The 20,044-nt window shown below is 44.1% G+C and overlaps 3 protein-coding genes across 4 annotated transcripts in view; 1 reads left to right on the plus strand and 2 right to left on the minus strand.

Annotated features, from left to right (window-relative positions):
- The first annotated feature begins 641 nt into the window (after window positions 1-641).
- Window positions 642-2,824, plus strand: LOC6540859 (equilibrative nucleoside transporter 1). Its single transcript, XM_001969999.3, has one exon. The coding sequence runs from the start codon at window positions 1,045-1,047 to the stop codon at window positions 2,416-2,418; it is 1,374 nt and encodes a 457-aa protein (XP_001970035.1). The 5' UTR covers window positions 642-1,044; the 3' UTR covers window positions 2,419-2,824.
- Window positions 2,825-2,895: 71 nt separating this feature from the next.
- On the minus strand, window positions 2,896-4,584 carry LOC6540851. The gene has a single exon (XM_001970000.3). The coding sequence runs from the start codon at window positions 4,517-4,519 to the stop codon at window positions 3,566-3,568; it is 954 nt and encodes a 317-aa protein (XP_001970036.1). The 5' UTR covers window positions 4,520-4,584; the 3' UTR covers window positions 2,896-3,565.
- Window positions 4,585-10,344: 5,760 nt separating this feature from the next.
- Window positions 10,345-20,044, minus strand: part of LOC6540848 — a 29,849-nt gene continuing 20,149 nt past the window's right edge. Inside the window, exons 3-16 of one of the 2 annotated variants that reach the window (XM_026979307.1) lie at window positions 18,691-18,786; window positions 17,530-17,644; window positions 17,171-17,265; window positions 15,973-16,100; window positions 15,698-15,909; window positions 15,129-15,372; window positions 14,539-14,652; window positions 14,314-14,437; window positions 14,135-14,249; window positions 13,933-14,047; window positions 12,694-13,751; window positions 12,242-12,546; window positions 11,933-12,039; window positions 10,720-10,804 (exon numbers count right to left, since the gene is read on the minus strand). In XM_026979307.1, the coding sequence (XP_026835108.1) occupies window positions 11,968-12,039; window positions 12,242-12,546; window positions 12,694-13,751; window positions 13,933-14,047; window positions 14,135-14,249; window positions 14,314-14,437; window positions 14,539-14,652; window positions 15,129-15,372; window positions 15,698-15,909; window positions 15,973-16,100; window positions 17,171-17,265; window positions 17,530-17,644; window positions 18,691-18,786 (2,793 nt within the window). In that variant the 3' untranslated portion in view covers window positions 10,720-10,804; window positions 11,933-11,967. Of the gene's footprint in view, window positions 10,805-11,932; window positions 12,040-12,241; window positions 12,547-12,693; window positions 13,752-13,932; window positions 14,048-14,134; window positions 14,250-14,313; window positions 14,438-14,538; window positions 14,653-15,128; window positions 15,373-15,697; window positions 15,910-15,972; window positions 16,101-17,170; window positions 17,266-17,529; window positions 17,645-18,690; window positions 18,787-20,044 lie in introns of both variants that reach the window. The other variant, XM_026979308.1, reaches the window with a different exon arrangement.

Genomic DNA, 20,044 nt, shown 5'->3' on the forward strand with positions numbered 1-20,044 from the left:
TATAAAAAGCAGCACAACATTTTTGTTATGAATAATCCAAACGTATATTCAGATTTGATTCAATGTAAACAAAACGCGGCGGTCTATCGAGAGTTCTTGATAGCTCAATAAATATATAAAATTATATGAATCTTGGACGGTATTTAGTATTTTTTTTTTTTTGTCCGCCTGAATACTGCTTTCCAAAGACACCATGGCTGAGCATAATGGTAATAAAAATAATATTGGGACAGTTTCTGTTCGCCTGAGTACTGGGCCTAAGAAATAAACATGATTGCTTAAATATGCCAAAAATTACATTTAATTTAATTAATTAAATTTCTTTCCTGCAATCAGAACAAGAATTTAGATTACATTGAATCTGGAACGCAATCTAAATACTCCTAGTAAAATACACACAAAAAGAACATACAACAAGTAAGCATATATTACGTATTAAGCAGTTGGTTGCTATGACGGTTAAGTGTAACATGGCTGTAGCTAACAGGGGTTGTAAGTAACTAATGCAAAATGTACCTTGAGTTACTACGATTAAGTAATACTCGCAGCCAAGAAAACATTATTTACTGTCTATACTGTTGGCGACTCCGAAAGAAAAAGACTGCGCCCTTGGGTAACGGCCCCCTCAAATCGCGTGCAACTACGCTCATAAATCATATTTTCCAACGGCGTGGCAACTCCGTTCGATCGAGTACAGCTGATACAACGCGGCGATAATCTTGTAGTGCGGTTATAACCTTTGATTGATGCGATCTGTGCTGTAATCAGTGTTCTTCGGGCACTGCAGTTAGCTCTCCACGTGTCCGCTAGTTTCAGGCGAACCTCCCGCCACGAGGATAAACCTAATCCCGAAATCAGAGAGGTGCCTTAGCCGAAGGTGAAAATCAAACCTTCCCGCCCTCTTACCGGTTTTGTGGGCCCCCCGGAGAATAACTGACCGCGCAAGTTTTCGGGTTTCAAGCATACGCCCCAATAACTGCTGTCGCCCGCATTAGCAGAACCAGAAAGAAATCCGAGCCAGAGCAGAACAGAAGTTGCGCAGATATGGCGGAGGCTAAATCGGAGAAGTCGCCTTTTATTGGCAAACAGCAGGCGCCGGTTACGCTGAATCCCTCGTGGGAATCCAAGCTGCCTCCCCACGATTCTAACGGCAAGGGATCTTCATCGGTGTTGGCAAAACTGGGTCTGCCAGCGCCAAATGATAAATTTCTTGTCGTGTTCTTTATATTCCTGCTGCACGGCGTGGGCACCCTGATGCCGTGGAACATGTTCATTACGGCCAAGTCGTATTTTGAGGACTTCAAACTTGGAACGAACAACACGTTGGCCCCCGAAAGGAGTTACCGCACCCATTTCATGCAGGATATGGGCTTCGCCTCGCAGATCCCCAACCTGGTCTTCAACTGGCTGAACATCTTTGTCAACTTGGGCGGCGACCTGACCACCCGAATCGTCTACAGCATCATATTCGAGATAGTCATTTTGCTGGTAACCATTGTTCTGGCCATGCTGGACACCTCCCAGTATCCGGGCATGTTCTTCTGGGCCACTATGGTGTCCATTGTGCTGCTGAACGTGTGCAACGGCATCTACCAGAACACCATCTACGGCATTGTGGCATCGTTGCCAATCAAGTACACCGGCGCCGTCGTCTTGGGCTCCAACATCAGCGGCTGCTTCACCACCGTCATGTCCTTTATGTGCGGAGAGATCTTCTTGTCCAAGAGGACCTCGGCCATCTACTACTTCGTGACCGCCATCCTAGTGCTGCTACTCTGCTTCGACACCTACTTTGCGCTACCGCTGAACAAGTTCTTCCGCCACTACGAGACCATAAGCCGGAGCAGCGAAAGGAAATCGGACTCTAAGGTGCAGCTCAACGTGCCTTACTGGCAGATTTTCAAGAAAGCATCGCCGCAACTATTCAACATCTTCCTCACGTTTTTCGTGACTTTGTCGGTTTTCCCGGCAGTTCAGTCGAACGTCCAACGCTCCGATCCAGATTTTGTAATAGGCAAAGATCACTTTACACTGGTCACTTGCTTCGCGACCTTCAACGTGTTCGCCATGCTGGGCAGTTTGACCACATCGTGGGTGAAATGGCCGGGACCAAGGTTCCTCTGGGTGCCAGTGGTATTGCGCCTGGCGTTCATCCCACTTTTTGTTATGTGCAACTACGTTCCGCCGGACTCGAAGCGCACACTGACGGTATTCATCGACAATGATTGGGTGTTCTGGGGCATCGGCATCGTGATGGCCTACAGCTCCGGGTATCTCAGCTCTCTGGGAATGATGTACGCCCCGCAGACGGTGCACACCAAGTACCAGACCACTGCCGGAATGTACGGAGCTGCCATGCTGATTACGGGCATCTTCTGTGGAGTGCTCTTCTCGTATCTGGGACCATATGTCGTATAACACTAACAATTTTCATACTTAATAGCTTGCACTTATTTGACCCGTATTAAATTTAGTTTTGTGCTCAATAACAGTTTTGGGACCTGGCCATTTGGTTTCGTCTCAAGCAATTATTTACATTCGTTTTAATTTAATAATGGTTTTTTAATTAGCATTTTAATACATCATCGAAATTTTTAAAAGTACTGCTTCATTATGGACACATTTTCTTGTATTTCGTGGTGCCTTACATTTATTTCATTGCTCACTGCTTTCCTTGTATTTGACACATATTTAATGTAGTTTTGCGCCCAATTCTAGTTCTAGGACTAACCAATCATTTTAACCCGTTTTATTTAATAAAGTTTTTCAATTTGTATTTTATTACATCAACGAAATAATACAAAGTTAGTGATACAAATTTAAACAACAATATACCTCGTATCTATGGGAAAATTTGCCGACAAAAGAGGAAAGAGAACTTGCGGAGTATGACAATTGGGTCCTAATTGATGTACATATATGTATGTATCAATTAGGAGGGGGTCTAACAAGTCAATGGAATATTTGGTTCGTTTTATCACAGCTTCATCTGATTAAATGAAATAACAAAGTGGCACAAATGTGCACGAGCAAAGCATTTAATCAATGCATTCTTTTGGTGCCCACCGAAACCACTGAAATTGTATTGATAAATAAAACTTTTAACAGAAAACGTAAAAATAAAATAAAATTAAAGATTTTGTCAAATGTTCCGCTTAATGTTCCAATTAATAAATGTGCCCAAAACGTCCTTATACAACATTTTTAAATTAATTTCAAAATGACAGAAATGTTACAAAAACTGGATCATACACTTTTAGGCATGTTGGTCAATATAATCTCGAAAATACTTAATATTGCATCTTCCAGGGTAGCGTACGCGTATATTCGGTGTACCTTCCAAAACCGATAGAAGTGTTTGGACATGGCGCCATAAAATCATTGGTAAACAAAAAAAATAACCAAACAAACGAGCCTTATCTGAGAAGAAACATAATTACCATCGGGAGCAGCTGTAGCAGATAAACATATCAGTTCCAATTGTCTCTTGGGTGACGTCTAGTACCTATTTATGTATTTACAAGGCAAATGAGGGGGGCAGCTACGAGGAAGATTCATGGCCACCTCAAGGTGATTTCTTATCTCCGCCCTGCGGATTCGACAAGAAGTACATGATCTTTAAAAGCTCATTGAACTTTGGCGTATCCCTGGGATGGCGTTTCTCAAGGCCTGCAATCTGCTCGAGCGCCACTTCCACGTCCACCACATTGCACAAGATCGATTGCAGGCGCTGGGGAAATTTCCTAGAGGCTCGCTCCACACGCTTGCGCGTTGTCTCTAGCATGGCTAGTTGTTCCTGGGTGCTTACTTTGTGGTAGCTCACCACCAGCGTATTCAGTTGAGGCAGACTATCAGCCAGTGGGAAGCCGTAATCTTGGGCATCAGATAGGCCAAGTCGCTCTAGTCGTTTGCTTCCCTCCGACTGCAGAATAGTCGCCTCTACGGGATACCGATTTGAGGTGAGGTCCAGATGCTTCAGTGGAATTTGTTCCAGCAACTCTGTAAGATGGGGCAGCTCCACGGAGCATTCGGGTGCCACTAGGGTCTCTAAATTGGAGAGTCCAGTGAGGTACTTTCCCGTGATGTACGCACTGGAAACGCTTAGGCTACGCAACTGGCGACAGCTCTTAGCTATAGTGCTTATCATGCTATTGTTCATGTTCTCATCCGCAATGCAGAGCTCCCGCAGATTGCTGTAATCCCTGCGCAGATAGAAGGCCAATTCGGGTCGCATCAGATGGCGACCCAAGTACGAGTCGAACGCCTTCTTGTGCACGTTCCAAATGTACAGCTCCTCCATTGCAGGGCTCGTCAGCTCGAAGAAATATATGTAGTCCTCCTTACTCAGAGGTTCCAGCATGGAATCGGACACGGAAACCTTCCGGTAGCGCGGCTTTCGCCACACAATTAGGCAGAGGAGCTCTTGGAACCGCTGCGCCAGCCTGGCCATCTTGATCTGCTCCACGAGCGGCAGGAACTCCAGTATATTACACACGCAGTCATCGTTTAGCCTCTCCATGTTAAATTAGTTAGCGGCAGTATAAATAAGTAAATATTATGCTTTTGGGTAAAACAATGTGACCAGGCGCTGCACGGCGAAATATACGGTGCACTGTAAACACGAAAATACTGAATGTTACGGAACTCGTTAGCTGTATAAATTTTTAAGTTCTTTTGGATAGTACAGGGTATCTGTTAACAGTGTCCCAAAACTTTTAGTAGCTGATAAGCAGCGGAAAACTGTCAAACTGAATTTTGTTCCCATGCAAAGAAGTATAAATATACATATACTAATGTCAATTCTGTTGGATTTAAGTTACGAATTACATCATTCATTGAAAGTTTCTGCAATCGGCACAACAGCCAACGGAAAAACTTTTTGAGTGCCCGCGGGCCGTAAATCGCATTGCATACATATCAATTAACATTTTGAGTGGGTTTCCATGTTGAACTGTCACTTTGATGCGCTTCGTGCGGCATTCGGCGTCCCCAGGATGCCCCACCAAATTCGAAAAGCCCCAAACCAAATTCCAATATCCCAGTCTGACTGTTGCCGCTCTGTGGCTCGCATGATTTGTGCGTGACCATGCGAAATGTAAATTATTTATGTATTGTAAGGGCATTATCCTGCAGCAGTATTGAGTTCTGCTTTCCCTGACAGGCGGCCGGCATCTCCAGCGTCCGGAGTCCGGGCATGAGTCCTTCGTAGTCTGCGTCTCGGCTTCACAATAGCGCAAAAATAGCCAACTGTCGGAGGAACCCTTGTCAGGACATCGGACGCCAAATGATTGGCATTAGCGGCAGGATGGTGAGAATAGCTGGTGTGCCCGGAATAACGTATCAGAGCAAAAAATTAAAGCAAACACTTAACATTTACATTCCAGCTATCGTAGATGCCATAAATTGGAATGGTGCAGAATTAGGTCACTGAACCTACATCATGTTTGGTGCTAAGGTGACACCTTCCTTGATTACATACGAACGTGTTAGTATACCCTATAATTTATAGCTTATATAAGAGAAAAAACACATTTGGGCTGTAGTAGAATAAGGTGTACCTTCAACATATGCATCAATCATATTTCTTAAGTTGTGCTTATGTGCTTCTTTAACTAAACGAAAAACTGTGCTGAATAAATTTATGTTAGTGGCTATGTGTTGAATTGTTATATAATGGCAATGGCTAAGGATACTTCCTCCTATTTGCCGGCCATTGAAATTGGATAATGGCTGTAGTGACATACGTGAGTCATGGCCGTAACTACGAATCCTTCTCCCCCACCGATACAGATACTTCTCGGCCGCTTCGGGTTTCCCGATTTAAGTGGCCGGCAATTTGTGCCGGACATTTTCATCGTGGCGGCTCAATTATGGCCGTGATTAGAGTGGGCGACCATGCCATCCATGCCATCCGTACATTATACACCATATTTTCATATTTGTTCCTGAGTGGCAATTAGACGCTAGCTGAAATCGCTGAAATCGCGTCGATAAATTATTAGCTGCCAAAACGATGGCGCTTAAAACTTGCCACCTCTTTCGCTGCGGATCGTTGCTCTGCACCTACGGAGGAGAAAGAAATGTGTAAAAGGGCATCAAATATGCAACACTTTTTCTTGTTCAGCGCCTTGGCAAACAATTGGCCAATTAAGTCGAAAGTTCGCCTGCTGGCGGCAGCAAGACCTCCTCCGCAAACCCCCAGCTCCACTTGGCCCGCGTCCATTGGCCCCAAAGCTGATGGCCATTGCATGCCAGTCCAACATTTTGTGGCCATTTGCGTGCCGCCTTTTAGCCCTTTTAGCCCTTTTACTCCGTGCTTCGTGGCCAACAAAGGGGCGTTGGAGGAAAGTCCGGAGGGGCGGGGCACTGCAACCCGTTACGTGTTTTATGCAGATTGCCAAGCCGGACTTTTCCACGGTTTACATTTTCGATTTTTCGAGAATCCCTTTTGCAGCTTGAGTGCAATATTTCATTTTTAATTCGGACTCCAGAGGTGAGGATTTGATTTAGTTGGCCAACGAACCACGAAATCCATCCACATCTTTTGGCATTTGGGATGTGGAAATGGATAATGTGGCATTGGGGACTACTTGACTGATTTGATTCATGTTTAAAGGGACAAGCTGATATAAATATATATTCAAATGAACTTACCGCACTTCTTTTCTTGTCGGTATTTCCTAATTTGCAAAATTTTATGTCACTGTCCCAAAAAATGCGATAAATAAGACTACATTGTTTTCCAGTTTGCTTTTTGGCTTCATGCTTTCATATATTTTAGGTATTTCCGCTTTTCACGATTTCCATTACTAAATGCCAGGCGAAATTATTGAACGTCTCAGCTAATTAAGTCAATGTAATTACATATTAATTTTAAATTCATATTATTATATTGGTTAGTTTGGTTTTGCTTCATGGAAGAGAAGAAACTTGTTGGATCACAAAGGTTTGTTTTCGCTAACGGCTTAAGTAATTCTCAAACACTCTTTAACGAAAGGAGTAAACAAAGTAATTGAATTGAGCTAGCCACCTTAAAGCTTATTTACATCAAACAACATAACTAACAACTTGTATTCGATTTCGTTGGTTAGGATAGATTTCCATCTCTGCACATTGGCCATCTGAGCTCTCTAGGAGTTATTGAGATACTATGTTCTTTCTTAGAATTTCCCATTTAGTTTACGGTAAGGCTGAAGATAGAGTATTAAAATGGTTTTCGTTTAAGAGTAAAAGTTGTTTATAAAATATATATGTATCATATATCAAAGTATAGTTATTTAGTTATGTATAGGCGTATATTACAGTTTTCCCTTTTTTACAGAGCCGCTTCGAGCTTTCATTTGAGCTAATAGTATTTCAACAATACAGAGTGGTTTTCCTTTGGTTTTCCTTTGGTTTTCATAGGTTGTAACTCGAATAATGCAAACGCTTGATCCACTAGATGAACTAAACTACCATATTCGCATGTGTATACATATTAATTTGATTTCTTGTGTATATCGTTAGGTATATATATGCTTGTATAATTACTAAATGGTATTGGAGTCAATATTCATCATGTCGAATGTGTGCCTCTATGTATATATTGCAAATTTTGTTAATCGTCTACAGCGCGTTGCTACATTTCCGTAATTTGTGTATATATATTTATTTTTAATTACTCCACACTCCCCGTCGGTAATTGGTCCTTAGTACACTACATAGAAAGCATTTAAATGTTTTTGTTTCCGGGTTTCCCTTTGTCTTCGAGTCCTTTTCAATTTCCATAGCTCGCTGACACAGCATCGCACTTATGGCTTCATCTCGGATTGTTAAGGCAAACACCTGTATCCTCTATTTTGTGTTTGTGTGCGTGTGGGACAGGTGGATCGGAATGGGAATGGTAGTGGTGGTGGTGCTGGTAGTGGGAGTGGGTGGAGCAGCAGCTGGCCTTTTACAGTCCCTCTCACAGGCGACCTTTCGGTCTAAAAATAAGCGCCTTCACACAGACACAGCTCCCCTGCCACGCCCACTGGCCAGGGGGGCGGCGGCAGCTGTGTGCGTTAATTGCGGACAGGAAAACCTGCGGCTTAGCCAAACATTGGCATGCGTTCTGCTGGCGTCTAAAAACGCGGCGTAAAAAGCTGAAACCACCAGCGAGGCACATAAAAGTGTCAGGCAGACATAAATTTATGTTGGCTTGCAATTTTCCAACACCAGCACACATCACTGCCTACCTGCCAGTGCTCCGGTGAGGGGGGAGTGGAAGTGGGCATGGAAGTGGAAAGGGGTGTGGCGCAAGGACGAGCTTGTATTTTGTGGAGCATACTTGGCGGCCAACGCGGCTTTATTATTAAAATTGCCCCCAAAGTTGGGGGAAACTCTATCCAGCTGGGATTTGCTTGTGCTACACGCCGCAAAGAGTGCTAAAGCATATACACATTTATATTTATAGGAATTAAGCGCGAAATAAAGTAGCGATTATATGCGAAATACTTGTTTGCCAATTAGCTGTCGCATAAAAAGAGTTCGCAAGATCTTGTGGGAGTTTGAGAAGGTAGTTCCTTACAAGATAGTTAGGATGGGAATATAGATTTTACAAGTGTAATGACTAATTAAATAAAGACTTTACGCTACTCAAAGTAACCCTGTTTCTCAAAAATGTTGTGTGATTTTTACGCTAATGATATTCATAAGTGAATCACCCCAGTGTTCCACACCTCTCGGGAAAACATCCTGTTCAGCCATCAGAAGTAAGAGCCGCAGTTTGGCGGCGGTTGCTAATTAACTGCCGCTCTCAAAAAAGTGTGCCAAATGTCTAATTAAGGATAATCCTTTTTTGCATACTGCTACTTCAGGGGGAAAGGACTTGGGATTAATAGAGATTTTTGCGGAATATGCGATGCGGTGTCATTTGCTTTCTTCTTCCAGTTTATTTTTGTGTTTCATACATTTTGAGCATTGCTTTTGTGCCTTCTTTAATCTTTATGTTTAATGTGTATCGCAGCTATTTTTGACCTTTTTCTCATTTCTGTATATCGTTTTAGTTCACGTTGGCTTAATTAACTAGTTTTACTTGGTTTTAGTTTGGATACCGACTAATGCTACTCTACTGCCACTAAACTCGAGTTGTTTAGCTAATGAAATTGAACAAAAAGTCGTAAATTTATATTAAATAGTATTGCGCTACTTACATGCAGTTATTCTATTTAATTGGTGTGTTTGATTTATAATTTGTTCATTTTCACATTGAACCCTCCGTTCGAGTAATCAATTTACTTTGGCCATTTGGTAATTTTACTTTTTTGCTTTCTGGAAATTCAATTGCATTCGTTCGAAAACACTTTTATGCAATTGTTTGAGTCGCTGGTTTGTTTCATTTATATCAATTCAAATATTTATGCTTTGTTTATGGCTGCGTTTTTATTTCGTTTGATTTAATTAAACTTTCCAGCTGAGGCTTCCCTCATCGCTCGGACATTATTCAGTTTTATTTCCTTTCTGTTTGGGCAGTAAATTTGATGATCAAATTTATGAGTAACCAAAATCAAATTAAGAACGTAATTCAATCTATGCAAACAGAGACTAATGTTATTCAAATTGAATTCGCATTTAAGCTCGGAATAAGTTTAGTACACAAATTCTCACTTCAATCATGCGTTCTGTCAACGGCTTGCAAATCCAGACTCAATTATGAGCCAAGTCCGTAAATTCAGTCGCAATTTATGGGTCACTATTCGCCCCACCCAGTGAGAAATTACACATTTTGGAAAACTTTCCCTTGGCAAGCGATAAAACCGTTCGACTATCAGAAAATGTCATTTAGAATGTTGTCAGATTTGATTTATGCTGGCCATTTCCGTTCAAGCAGAGCGGCACGAAGCTCAGCTGCTGTACGTGTAGCGTTTTCAATAAATTTGCTTTTCAATTTTATTTCTGTTTGCTCTTCATTGGGAATTTATGCAAAATATGCATAAATTACAACGAAATGAAAAAGTAATTCAAACCGAAAGTGTTGCCTTGATAAGCCGACTGACTAAATACCAGCTCTGAAGCATGTTTTATGCTCATACTTGCAACTCAAGTGAAAATATTTTGTATTGATATTGATGTTACTCAAAAACATAATGTCACAGGCGTAGCGCAGAAATTGAAAAATACCCAAAATGCTGACTAATTGAGAAATAATATAGAGAGAATTCGGCAGAGTGATTGCCGTAATGAAGGGACCTTTTGCGAGGGCATTGAAATGTCACACCTGTCACAGGAGAAAAGCCGCATGTGTAAATTTTTATTGCCTACCTTTGTGCGCGCTCTCTCTCTCTGCGTGCTTGTGTGTGTGTGTGAGTGTGTGTCTGTTTGAGTCGGGGTCTGTGTGCGCGTGTGTGTGTGAGTTATGTTTTCACAACCATGTTGATTTTGTCCGCTTTGTCCGCATACATATACATTTGTTTGTTTATGCTCCTTTTTGGGCACACTTACTTGGCATTTCGCGTTTCGTATTTCACATTTTGCAGTTGCTGCTGCCGCTTTGCTTATTAATTTTACACAAAATGCCATTTAACTAAGTTGTTTTTATGCGTTGCCGCCGCCGTTTGGCTATTTGAGTTGCCATTTAGCCGCTTTATGTGTGTAGGTGTCGTGGGTGTGTTCATGATAAATCACATAGAATGCAATTTACAGAAAAACATTTCGTTCGCACGTTCCGGTTGAAGTTTGTTGTGTTCCATACTTTTGTTATCAGAATTCCTGCTGCCATAATTCAAGTTTATTGCTGTTGCATATCGCCGCCACTGCCCAGACCAGCTTTCGATTCCGGCGGCACCTGTTGTTGGACAGAAAGATAGCCATTATTCAAAAATATCAAATACAATTATTTTCTACATTAATTGACAGACGGCGTCAGAGAAAATGAAAGTGGAAAGGAGTGAGGTTTAAGCACAATCAAGGCATTAGCAAACATTTAGGTAAAGTAGCCATTTTGGGTGTGCGTGTTTCTAGTGTCTCTGGGTGTGAGTGTGTGTGTATCTAGCCTGCTTAAAAGGAAAACACATCGAGCAACAACAAGTCCCACACACAAACATACGCCAAAGGATACAAATGTTGGACAGCCAAAACAATTTGTTCGAATCAAACGAGGAACCAACGAAAATTCGGGGCAAACGAAAAAGTATTCAAGGCGAAACTTTCAGAATAATGAAGGAAAAAGCTGCAAAAAATTAGGAATATGCTGGAACGCATAGAAAAAACTAGCATCAAACAAGGAAAACAAATAATCCAAAGAATGGAGCAGCCGAAAACTAAAGCAAACAAAACTAAACCAAAAGGAAAGCCACAATACTCGCCTATAGCCAAGGCCCAGAAAAAGGGCAACAAACCAACGGCAAACACATACGATTATGACTGGGACTTAGGACCAAAATAAAGTTTGGCTGGTAAACCATATTAAGCCCCAAGTGTAACAAGTGTAATGCAGACTCAACGCGTTCAATATTAAATTAAGAAGGAACCGAACCGGAAAAGTTTTTTGGAAGATAAAGGAAAAGGAAAACAACATTGCTTATGCAGGATGCCAAAGGGGCTGAATGGCTTATGCTCAAAATCAAAACAAATTTTAAAATTGTATGGCTAATAATTATGAAAAATGTAGATTTGTTCACATATTATTATTCCAGATAGAATACACTGCCTTTTGAAAATAAAATGATATAGAAAGAGGATAATAGGCTTATGCATATTCAAACATCAAACATCAATATCTATCTTAACTTTAAACGATATGAAAGAATGTAAACATTTAGGTCCGCATTAAAAGTTGGCAGTTAGACAGCGAATAGTTGATAATAGATTGGGATATCCTTCAAGTAATGACAACATCGACAATGAAAACGACACTTAACAACTTGACAACGATGAGAAACCAATAAAAGATAACTGACAACCGCGACTGTACCTAGTATCTGAAGGATGTGGGATATGGAATCAAACTTAGCGGCCATAGAAACTATGAAAGTCCAGGAAATCCATGGAATCTGTTTGATTTTGTTGTTGCTGATCGATCTACACCAGGACGATAGGCATAAAAAACCAATAATGAACAAAACAGGAATGGCAATAGTGGTTTTATTTTGGCGGTGATTTGGTGGGTTTGTTTTTAATTTGGAGAGCAGGAGAAATAGAGAGAGTTATATATATATATACTTGTGGTAGGAGAGTGGAATATAATACAAAGTAAGGGCTAGGGTATGCACAGTTCCCTTACCAGTTTCTTGAAACAATCCTCAAAGAAGGCGGTCATCGATCGATACAAGTGCCGCTTAACCCCCGAAAGGGTGTGGCCCTCATCCGGATATATCTGCTGCTTGTAGAGCACTCCCTTGCTGGTCAGAGATCGGGCCAGGACCATCGATTGCTGCACATGCACATTGTCGTCGGCGGTTCCGTGGACCAGCAGGAACTGGCGATCGCGCAGGTTGTCCACGTACTTGGACAGGTCACTCTCCTCGTAGCCCTTGTAGTTGTCCGTCACGTTGGGGAAACTCAGATAGCGTTCCGCATACGTGGAGTCTAGAACAAAAGAATAAAGGCTGATTTGACAAAAGAGCTGTATACGAGTTGCACTCTTTCCAACTGTATTTCAGTCCGAGGCACCTTGGTAAGGTGCATTGATTTGTATGTCATTCTCTAAAACCCTCAAGAAAAAGTGGAACTCACCATATAACTTCCAGTTGGTAACCGGCGACACGCTGATCCCGCACTGGAAAATCGACTGCTGTCCTGCCAGGGCCAATGCAGCTGTGTATCCTCCATAACTCCAGCCCCAGACGCCCATTCTGCGTGAGTCGATGAAGTGCAGGTTATCCCTGAGGTACTCGCTGACCTCCAGTTGATCGGAAACCTCCACGCTGCCCAGACGCTTGTAGACCTCGTGGAGCAGCTGGTAGCCCTGCCCGGCGGATCCCCGTCCGTCGATCTCCACAACAATGTAATCCTTGCTGCCGGCCAGATAGGTGTTCCAATCGACGTGCCAGAGATCGGTGACCAACTGGCTGCCCGGTCCCGAGTAAACATGCAGTATGGTGGGATACCGTGTTATCTCGTCCTCGCGCAGCACCGGCGGAAGGTATAGTCGGACCTGGGCATGATAGCCGCCGGAGATCATCACGGGGAAGGTCTTGATCTGCGGCATGGCGGTCTTGGCCATCTTCTCCTTCAACCGGGTGTTGTTCTGCACGATGACCAGGAGCTCCAGGAACTGAGACTTGGGCTCCTCCTCTGCTTTATCATCACCACCCTCCGTGGGTGGTTCCTCCTGCTGGGTGCTGTGTCGTTTCGTTTTGGCACTGTCCGCAGCGGCGGACTTGAAGCCGTAAAGTATGGAAGTGGGTACCACTGGTCCCAGGCAATCGATCAGTACGTACTTCGCTTGCCGCGAGATTGGAAACTTCGCCTCGTGGTACAGGCAGTCACTGGGGGGCGGTGGCAGAGGAGCACTTTGACCCCGCCCCGGCGGCTGTTGCTCCACGGGCAGAGCTGACTGCGGCGCTTGCGCCTCCGCCTCCTCGGAGTCCTCCCAGTCATCGTCCCAGGCGGTCACCAGCTTGGGCGGCGACTTGGTGTGACCTTCGTCGTAGCCCTCGGACCACTGCGACACCGCCGGACACGTCAGACAGTCGGGAGAGCGCAGGGCCTGACCTTGGCGGGCCGGCAGGGCGGATACGCGATACAGATGCTGTTGCGACGGAAGACGCTCTGGAGTTCCCAGGAAGTAACTGGAGGGATAACCAAATGGTGATTGTACTCTTTAATGTAGTACGTAACATATTTAAAGCACTTAAATGATTGCATACACGCTTTCATTATAATCACATCCACTACACTACGTCTTATACACACAATTTTGCACCGAACGCACGGAAGTACGCTCGGTTTGATGTGTGCGCAATCACTTACATCCAATTATCCAGCTGATCCCAGTGCAGCAGTCGATTCACTTCGTACGGACCATGGGTGAGGGGCAGCACCCGGTTCTTGTCGATGTCCACGTGCACGATGTGCCGGAAATAGCCTGTGATTAAGAGGTATTGGTTTCGGGCGCAAGAGGAAAGGCGGAAGGAGGCGAAACAAAGGCCAATTTGACAACTCAGTGACTTACCAAACAGTCCATCTCGCAGCGGGGATATGGCCACGTAGATGCTGGCATTGGCGGCAAACAATGGCACTGCGACAGTGTCCACCCAGCCACGTCCGTCTCCGCTCACCCGGTGGGTCTGCAATGATGGACGGCGTAGAGGGTTCATTAGGAGATTGGTGACTCGCTGCCATCAAACTCACCTCGATGCACTGGAACGAAGGAGCCTTGCACACACTGACCACCGAGATGTTTTGCGGACGATTGAGCCACACCACTGCGATTTTCGAGTGACTCACCCAGCTGGCGCTGCTGAAGTAGTGATCCCTGTGGGTCACAACGAATCCGATAATGCACGAAAATTAGTCAAATCATGCATGCAATTATACCCACATTGGTATATTTCCAAAAAGGTCAAGCAAACTTACTCATTAGCTATTATTTGCGGGGGATGCAGGTCTGTGATGTGAACTTTCAGCGGGTCCTTCAGGTCTGCCACTCGTAGGGTTACCGTGGGATTCTGGGTGCCGGGCTTGGGGTAGCTATCACAATGGGAAAACAGAACCGTTTGAATTAGGAGTAAAGCTTTAATCCCATTTCCTAATTCTAGAAGACGGCCCAAGCACCCAAACGAGACAGCACTGACATCTCGCATTGACCTTTCCAGATCCCTTCTAGCAATTTATCAAACGCAATTGACAGGGGATCAACCTCCAGCGTCACAACTTGCTTAGACACCCCGAAGGTGTTTTGTCTAACGCATAGCAACCCATTCTGACACCCCAACTATCAGCACATCCGTATCGGAGTTGGAAAGGGCATGGCACCCGAAAAAGGATGAAGCCAGTGCCCAAATCCACCTGTGAAAAGGTTTCGCCACTGTCACTTCATGAATTTTAAGCGTGGCACTAGGAGCCCATTAGACGTTACGAGGGGCACGACAACGATGGGGCATCATTAACACATAATCGAAAAGCGATTTAGCCAGCGCTCCGCACCTAATGGGGTCACGACTTACCGTAAGGACCTGATTTCCGGGTACAGGCTGGCATGCGGATTGCTGCCGGCCGCTCCTGCGCTCCCGGTTCCGGCTCCTCCAGCTGCGACTGCCGCTGCAGCTGCTGCCTCTCCGCCGGACGGACCCGTCGTGCCGTACCAGGCGAAGTGCTGCTCCTGGACGTGCGTGTCGTTGAAGGTGGCGTACAGCATCAGTTGGCCGTTGTCGGACATCCAAATCGCATTATTTGCGTGAAGTATCTCCTCTGCGAAGTGCGAATCAGAACGGAAAATGGAAATAAGTGGCAGTTGAGCAGAATATCGTGCAGCATGCGCCTCCGGTTTGCAAGTAATGCAGTTCGCAGGCTTACGAATTTCCGCATTTCACACAGGGCATGTATATTATTTACTAAAGTCTTGCAAACTGTACGGCCACCAATAAGGCAGCTTAGGAAGATTAAACAACAGATCGGATTTGCATAGTTTTATGCATATTTTCACTAAGGATTTCACTAAAGATTTAAGTGGTTTCTGGGTCCGATTTTATTCGTCCCGATTATTTCCAGAAAATGAATTCCGTGTGCCACTCACCTTCGTACAGCCAATCGGGAATGCCGTTGTACACCACGCCGGGCACCGCATCGTGGGTAATCCGATGCACGGACGCACTGCGGACCTCCTCCCGGTAATAGATATCGTAGCTCTGGACCCAGACAACTGCGTTTCCAGATGGCGTAAATCGCGCGTAGTGCAGGTAGGGCCATTCATCCTGGTGCGGACTGTGGCGCAGCTTGATGCTCTCGCTGTCGGGGATTAGGGGCACAGTGCTGAGGTGTGGACAGCTGTGGAATTATGCCGGAACTCACCTGGTCTGAATATCGTAGAGCGTGTACTGGGCCAAGTACGAGTGGCGGAACAGTTTCACAACATTCTGGGCCAGGAGCAGATAGCGCTTGTCCGCCGATATGGTGAAGGTGAAGGGTGACAGCGTTTTCTGTGGGGCAAATGGATCCGTGAGTGGTTGCAAATGATGCGGAATGCTGTGGAGGGGCGCATGCCACCGCGAAAGCGGCTGTGGCAATGCGAACACATTGCGTATACGCAATTTTAATTAAAATTGTAATGGTCTTTTCTGATTTGCACGCAAAATGGCGGAAGTTTGGCTTGGTGGCTGGCTGGAAATTTGTGAAATTTGCGGCATTGTTTACGGCCCAACGAGTTGCCGCCTTAATTTGCCTGGGAAAACAATCTGAAAATTGTTCTCTGCAGCTCAACTTAATCAAGAGCCAAGTTGAAGTCTAGTATTTTGCCATTCATTGCTCATTTCGTGTTTGAGTTTGACGGCGAAGTAACTTTATGCCAGATCCTTAGCCGACTATGAATATGTATGGCCATTTTGCCAGTCGAGTTTCTTTGGATTCGGCTGCACATTAATTATTTCCCACTCAACTGTTTCGACTGGCAACTGTTGACTTGCAGTGGCTGCACTTGTTGCACTCCCTGTCTGCATTTTTGGGCCCTCGAGGCACTCAGAATGTTCGTTTGCCAAGTTGGCAAGGAAAAGCTACTGGTTACCACCCCTTGTCCCCCCATTCCATCGGCTGGCATTCATTTTACTTGCCTTCAGTTTTCCTTATTTGTTTGTTTTTCAATTCCATTCGCGCATTATTCATTAGAAAGCGTTTTACCTCCCGCGATTTCCCCGCGCTTTTCCACATGTGTGTTTACCCAGTCATTGACATAAAAATCTTTTTGCCTTTTATCGCTATCGCTGTATTGGGGCGAAAGTCGCCGCACTCAGTTAACGATAACTTGGCCCATTTGTTTCGCCCACATTTGTGCGCGCCATAATATCAGTTAACATTGCCAAGTCGAGTGTGTACACTTGAGATATCTGCCTTGGGGCCGCCCCTGCCAACTAACTATACTTTCTAGGACTCCGACAACTTCCCTAGTCGTAAATAAGATGGGGCAAATATTTATTCAGCTCAGAGAGATAAGCAATAGGCAAACAAACAGTCCAGAAGGGGGAAAGAGTCACGGAATTCAACGAAATGTACTTACAAATGTCACATTGGACATGAGGACACGTTCCGAGCGATTGGCTGCATTCAGCAGACAGATGCGACCCAAATGGTCCTGGTACAGAAACTCCTCGCCTGCAAAAAATGAAATGAAAGCGGAAATTAAAAGCGATTTGCCACATACAACTGCCACCGAGGGGCACTCATCGCATACACGCAGAGAAAATAGCTAATACTCTGATAAAATCAACGCGCAACTGAAGCATACATTTACCAATTTGATACTAAATCCACTTGTGCCCAAAAGTATGCAACGAAAAGGTAACGTTCTTTTGCAGCTTGTTGTTGCATACTCTTAAGCATCTTCACTGGGCATTTTCACCAAAGTGTAGCACTCACCATCGATCCATGTGCCGTTGGAGTGCTGCGGCACGAAGAGGCCATCGACGATGTCCTGCAGCTTGATGCGCTGCCCCTTGACCCGCGGTCCCTCATCGGGGGGCGTGAGCAGCACCTTTTTTGATAAATGTAGAAATTTTATATGTTGTCTTCTGCACACTCACACAGACAGACAGGCAGGCAGGCACGCACACGTGAACAACACACACACAACATCAACAGCAACAACGAATGGAGGGAAAAATGGTCGGTTTGGTGGTGTGGGGGGTTAAATTTATCAGGCAGCCACAAAATTTCAAAAGAGTAAACAAACAGACAAAAGACAAAAATGAGCGTAACGTATTTACACAAATATTTATCGCAGTTTTTTTATATAAGTACATACATATAAATATACACATAAATATTAATGGTCGCTTTAGTTTCCTTTTTTTAGCATTGTTGAAATATTTACGTAGCCGCCCAAAAGCAGGCCACAAAAAATATCGTTGGTGTCCGACACAGTTTTGCCAATTAAAAGAGAAAAAGTTCATGATCCAATAACGCACGAGGATTTGTGTTTCGTGTGGAGATTTCAAATTGAGCAGAGTAACACTTTACAATTGCACAAAACTGTGTAGGACCCGAATGAAAGTAACATTGTGGTGTTTAGTTTGTGCGAGGCTTGCCATTTATTCATAAGCGATGTCAGTTTGAATACTCTTGCTAATCGACACGTAAATAATGGAAATAATTGCATTCCTTTTTGGAGAGGTATCACTGTACCTATTCAAAAATGGAAGCTTAAAATGCCATCGACATGTCTTTTGGTTAGTGAAAGTGCTTTTAGCAGAGTGTTTAACAATCGCTGTTAAAAGTGGATTTACTTTTGGTGATTTCGTGTGGGTGAAGTATATGTGCTTTTGTTTTGACTGTATTTTTGTTATTGCTTAGGACCTATTTTCGAAAACAAACGTAATTGCAATTGAATCAATTCCGAGAATGCGGTTAGGTGATTGTCCATGGGAGCCACGAGCCACCCAAAATGGAAATTCATTTAATTGTCCATAAATATATTCGTAACACCGATGTCGACAATTAAGCCGCCCAGTTAGTGCCTAATTATATCGCCAGGGACAATAACCAAACATCATGCTGTACTATTTGTGGACTCAGACTTACCACCGATGTAACAATCAGGGCCAGGACAATGATGATGACCAGCAGCGCGATGAGGATTCCGCGCCAGTTCCGTTGGTTGGGATTGCTGGAGACCAACTGTGGGAAATAAGAAGGAAATAGTCACAAATAGCTGCGAAACAGTAGGAAAATTAATTGGTAAACACTGGAATGCAAATGCTGCACATAAAGAGCACGTGCGACTCATTACACCGAAAGTTATGAAGGCCGAGCATGGCCATAATAAACCGGTCAGTGCCGCAAATAATTGGTTGGCCAAGATGCAATTAGTAAACTGATGATTCAGTTTTCCCTTTCCGCGAGGGCTGATACGGGCTTTCCTTCCAATTTATGTCTGCCCTTATACAAACAGACCAGTCCCCATATTGCTAGCATGTTGAACACAGACCCGGCCAAAACCCCTTGGAAATCAAGGCTCTTAATGCATATTTAATGTTGTCAAGCAACAAAGGAAAACAGAAACCCAAATTAAACACGGCCGAAACTTAGCTCACGCAGCCCGCACAAGTTGATACCGATTTTTACGAGCAGGAGGGGTTTTTGCGTGGAAGTCTGCTTGATTTCCTTCCATTCAGTCCATCATGTCGCACATATAACTACATTCCGCTTAGCCGAATAATTAATTAAGGGCTCATAAAACTACGCTCCTCGCAAGATAATAATGAAATGACAATGTATTAATCAAGAGTAGCGTGCCTGAATGCCTGGCCTTATCGAACTAATTGGACAGAAATATATGTTGGATTTAATTATTTAAGCAGAGTTTTTAATAGGATGCTTAAGATTCCCCTATTTAACTATGGAATACTTGAATGACACAGAAGCACTGATAAATACCTGATCGATTTTCCCACCAAGTTTCCCACCAAGCAGGGTTGCTTGAAAAGGGGGAATGCCCAATTAAAATAGCATAAATATGTTCAGCCTGCAAAGCTCCCCTTTTGGCCATCAGTGCAGGCAGGTAAGTCGCGGGCTTTAATTAATAACACGTCGCACATACAAATGGGGCACAAATTGCGAGGGAACACGTGTACCTGGGCACACGCATCCTTGCCAGCATGTTTATTTATAAGGGTCCGATCCCCGAGCTGCCCCTATATGTATGTGCGGCTCCATTTCGAATTCGAATCGTAAGCCAGGTGTATTTATTACTTAACCCGGAGTTGCGCCGCAAATAAGGGGAAATGAACGTAAACCAAACTATCAAACAACAATAGAGAGCTCAAGCTTTGGGAACTTTCGCTAAACTTTGTTTCAACGCCTCAGTGCTTGAAAATATTTTCGTGAAAGCAATCATAATCATAGTAAAAACAATTTCTTGGGGGCGCACGCGTCG

The sequence above is a fragment of the Drosophila erecta genome, unplaced genomic scaffold (assembly GCF_003286155.1).
Source record: "Drosophila erecta strain 14021-0224.00,06,07 unplaced genomic scaffold, DereRS2 tig00000055-arrow-pilon, whole genome shotgun sequence".
NCBI lineage: Eukaryota > Metazoa > Arthropoda > Insecta > Diptera > Drosophilidae > Drosophila > Drosophila erecta.

What these genes read in the sequence shown, in the direction of transcription:
- LOC6540859 (XM_001969999.3), top strand. Translation starts at nt 1,045, where the DNA reads ATGGCGGAGGCTAAATCGGAGAAGTCGCCTTTTATTGGCAAACAGCAG.
- LOC6540851 (XM_001970000.3), bottom strand. Translation starts at nt 4,519, where the DNA reads ATGGAGAGGCTAAACGATGACTGCGTGTGTAATATACTGGAGTTCCTG.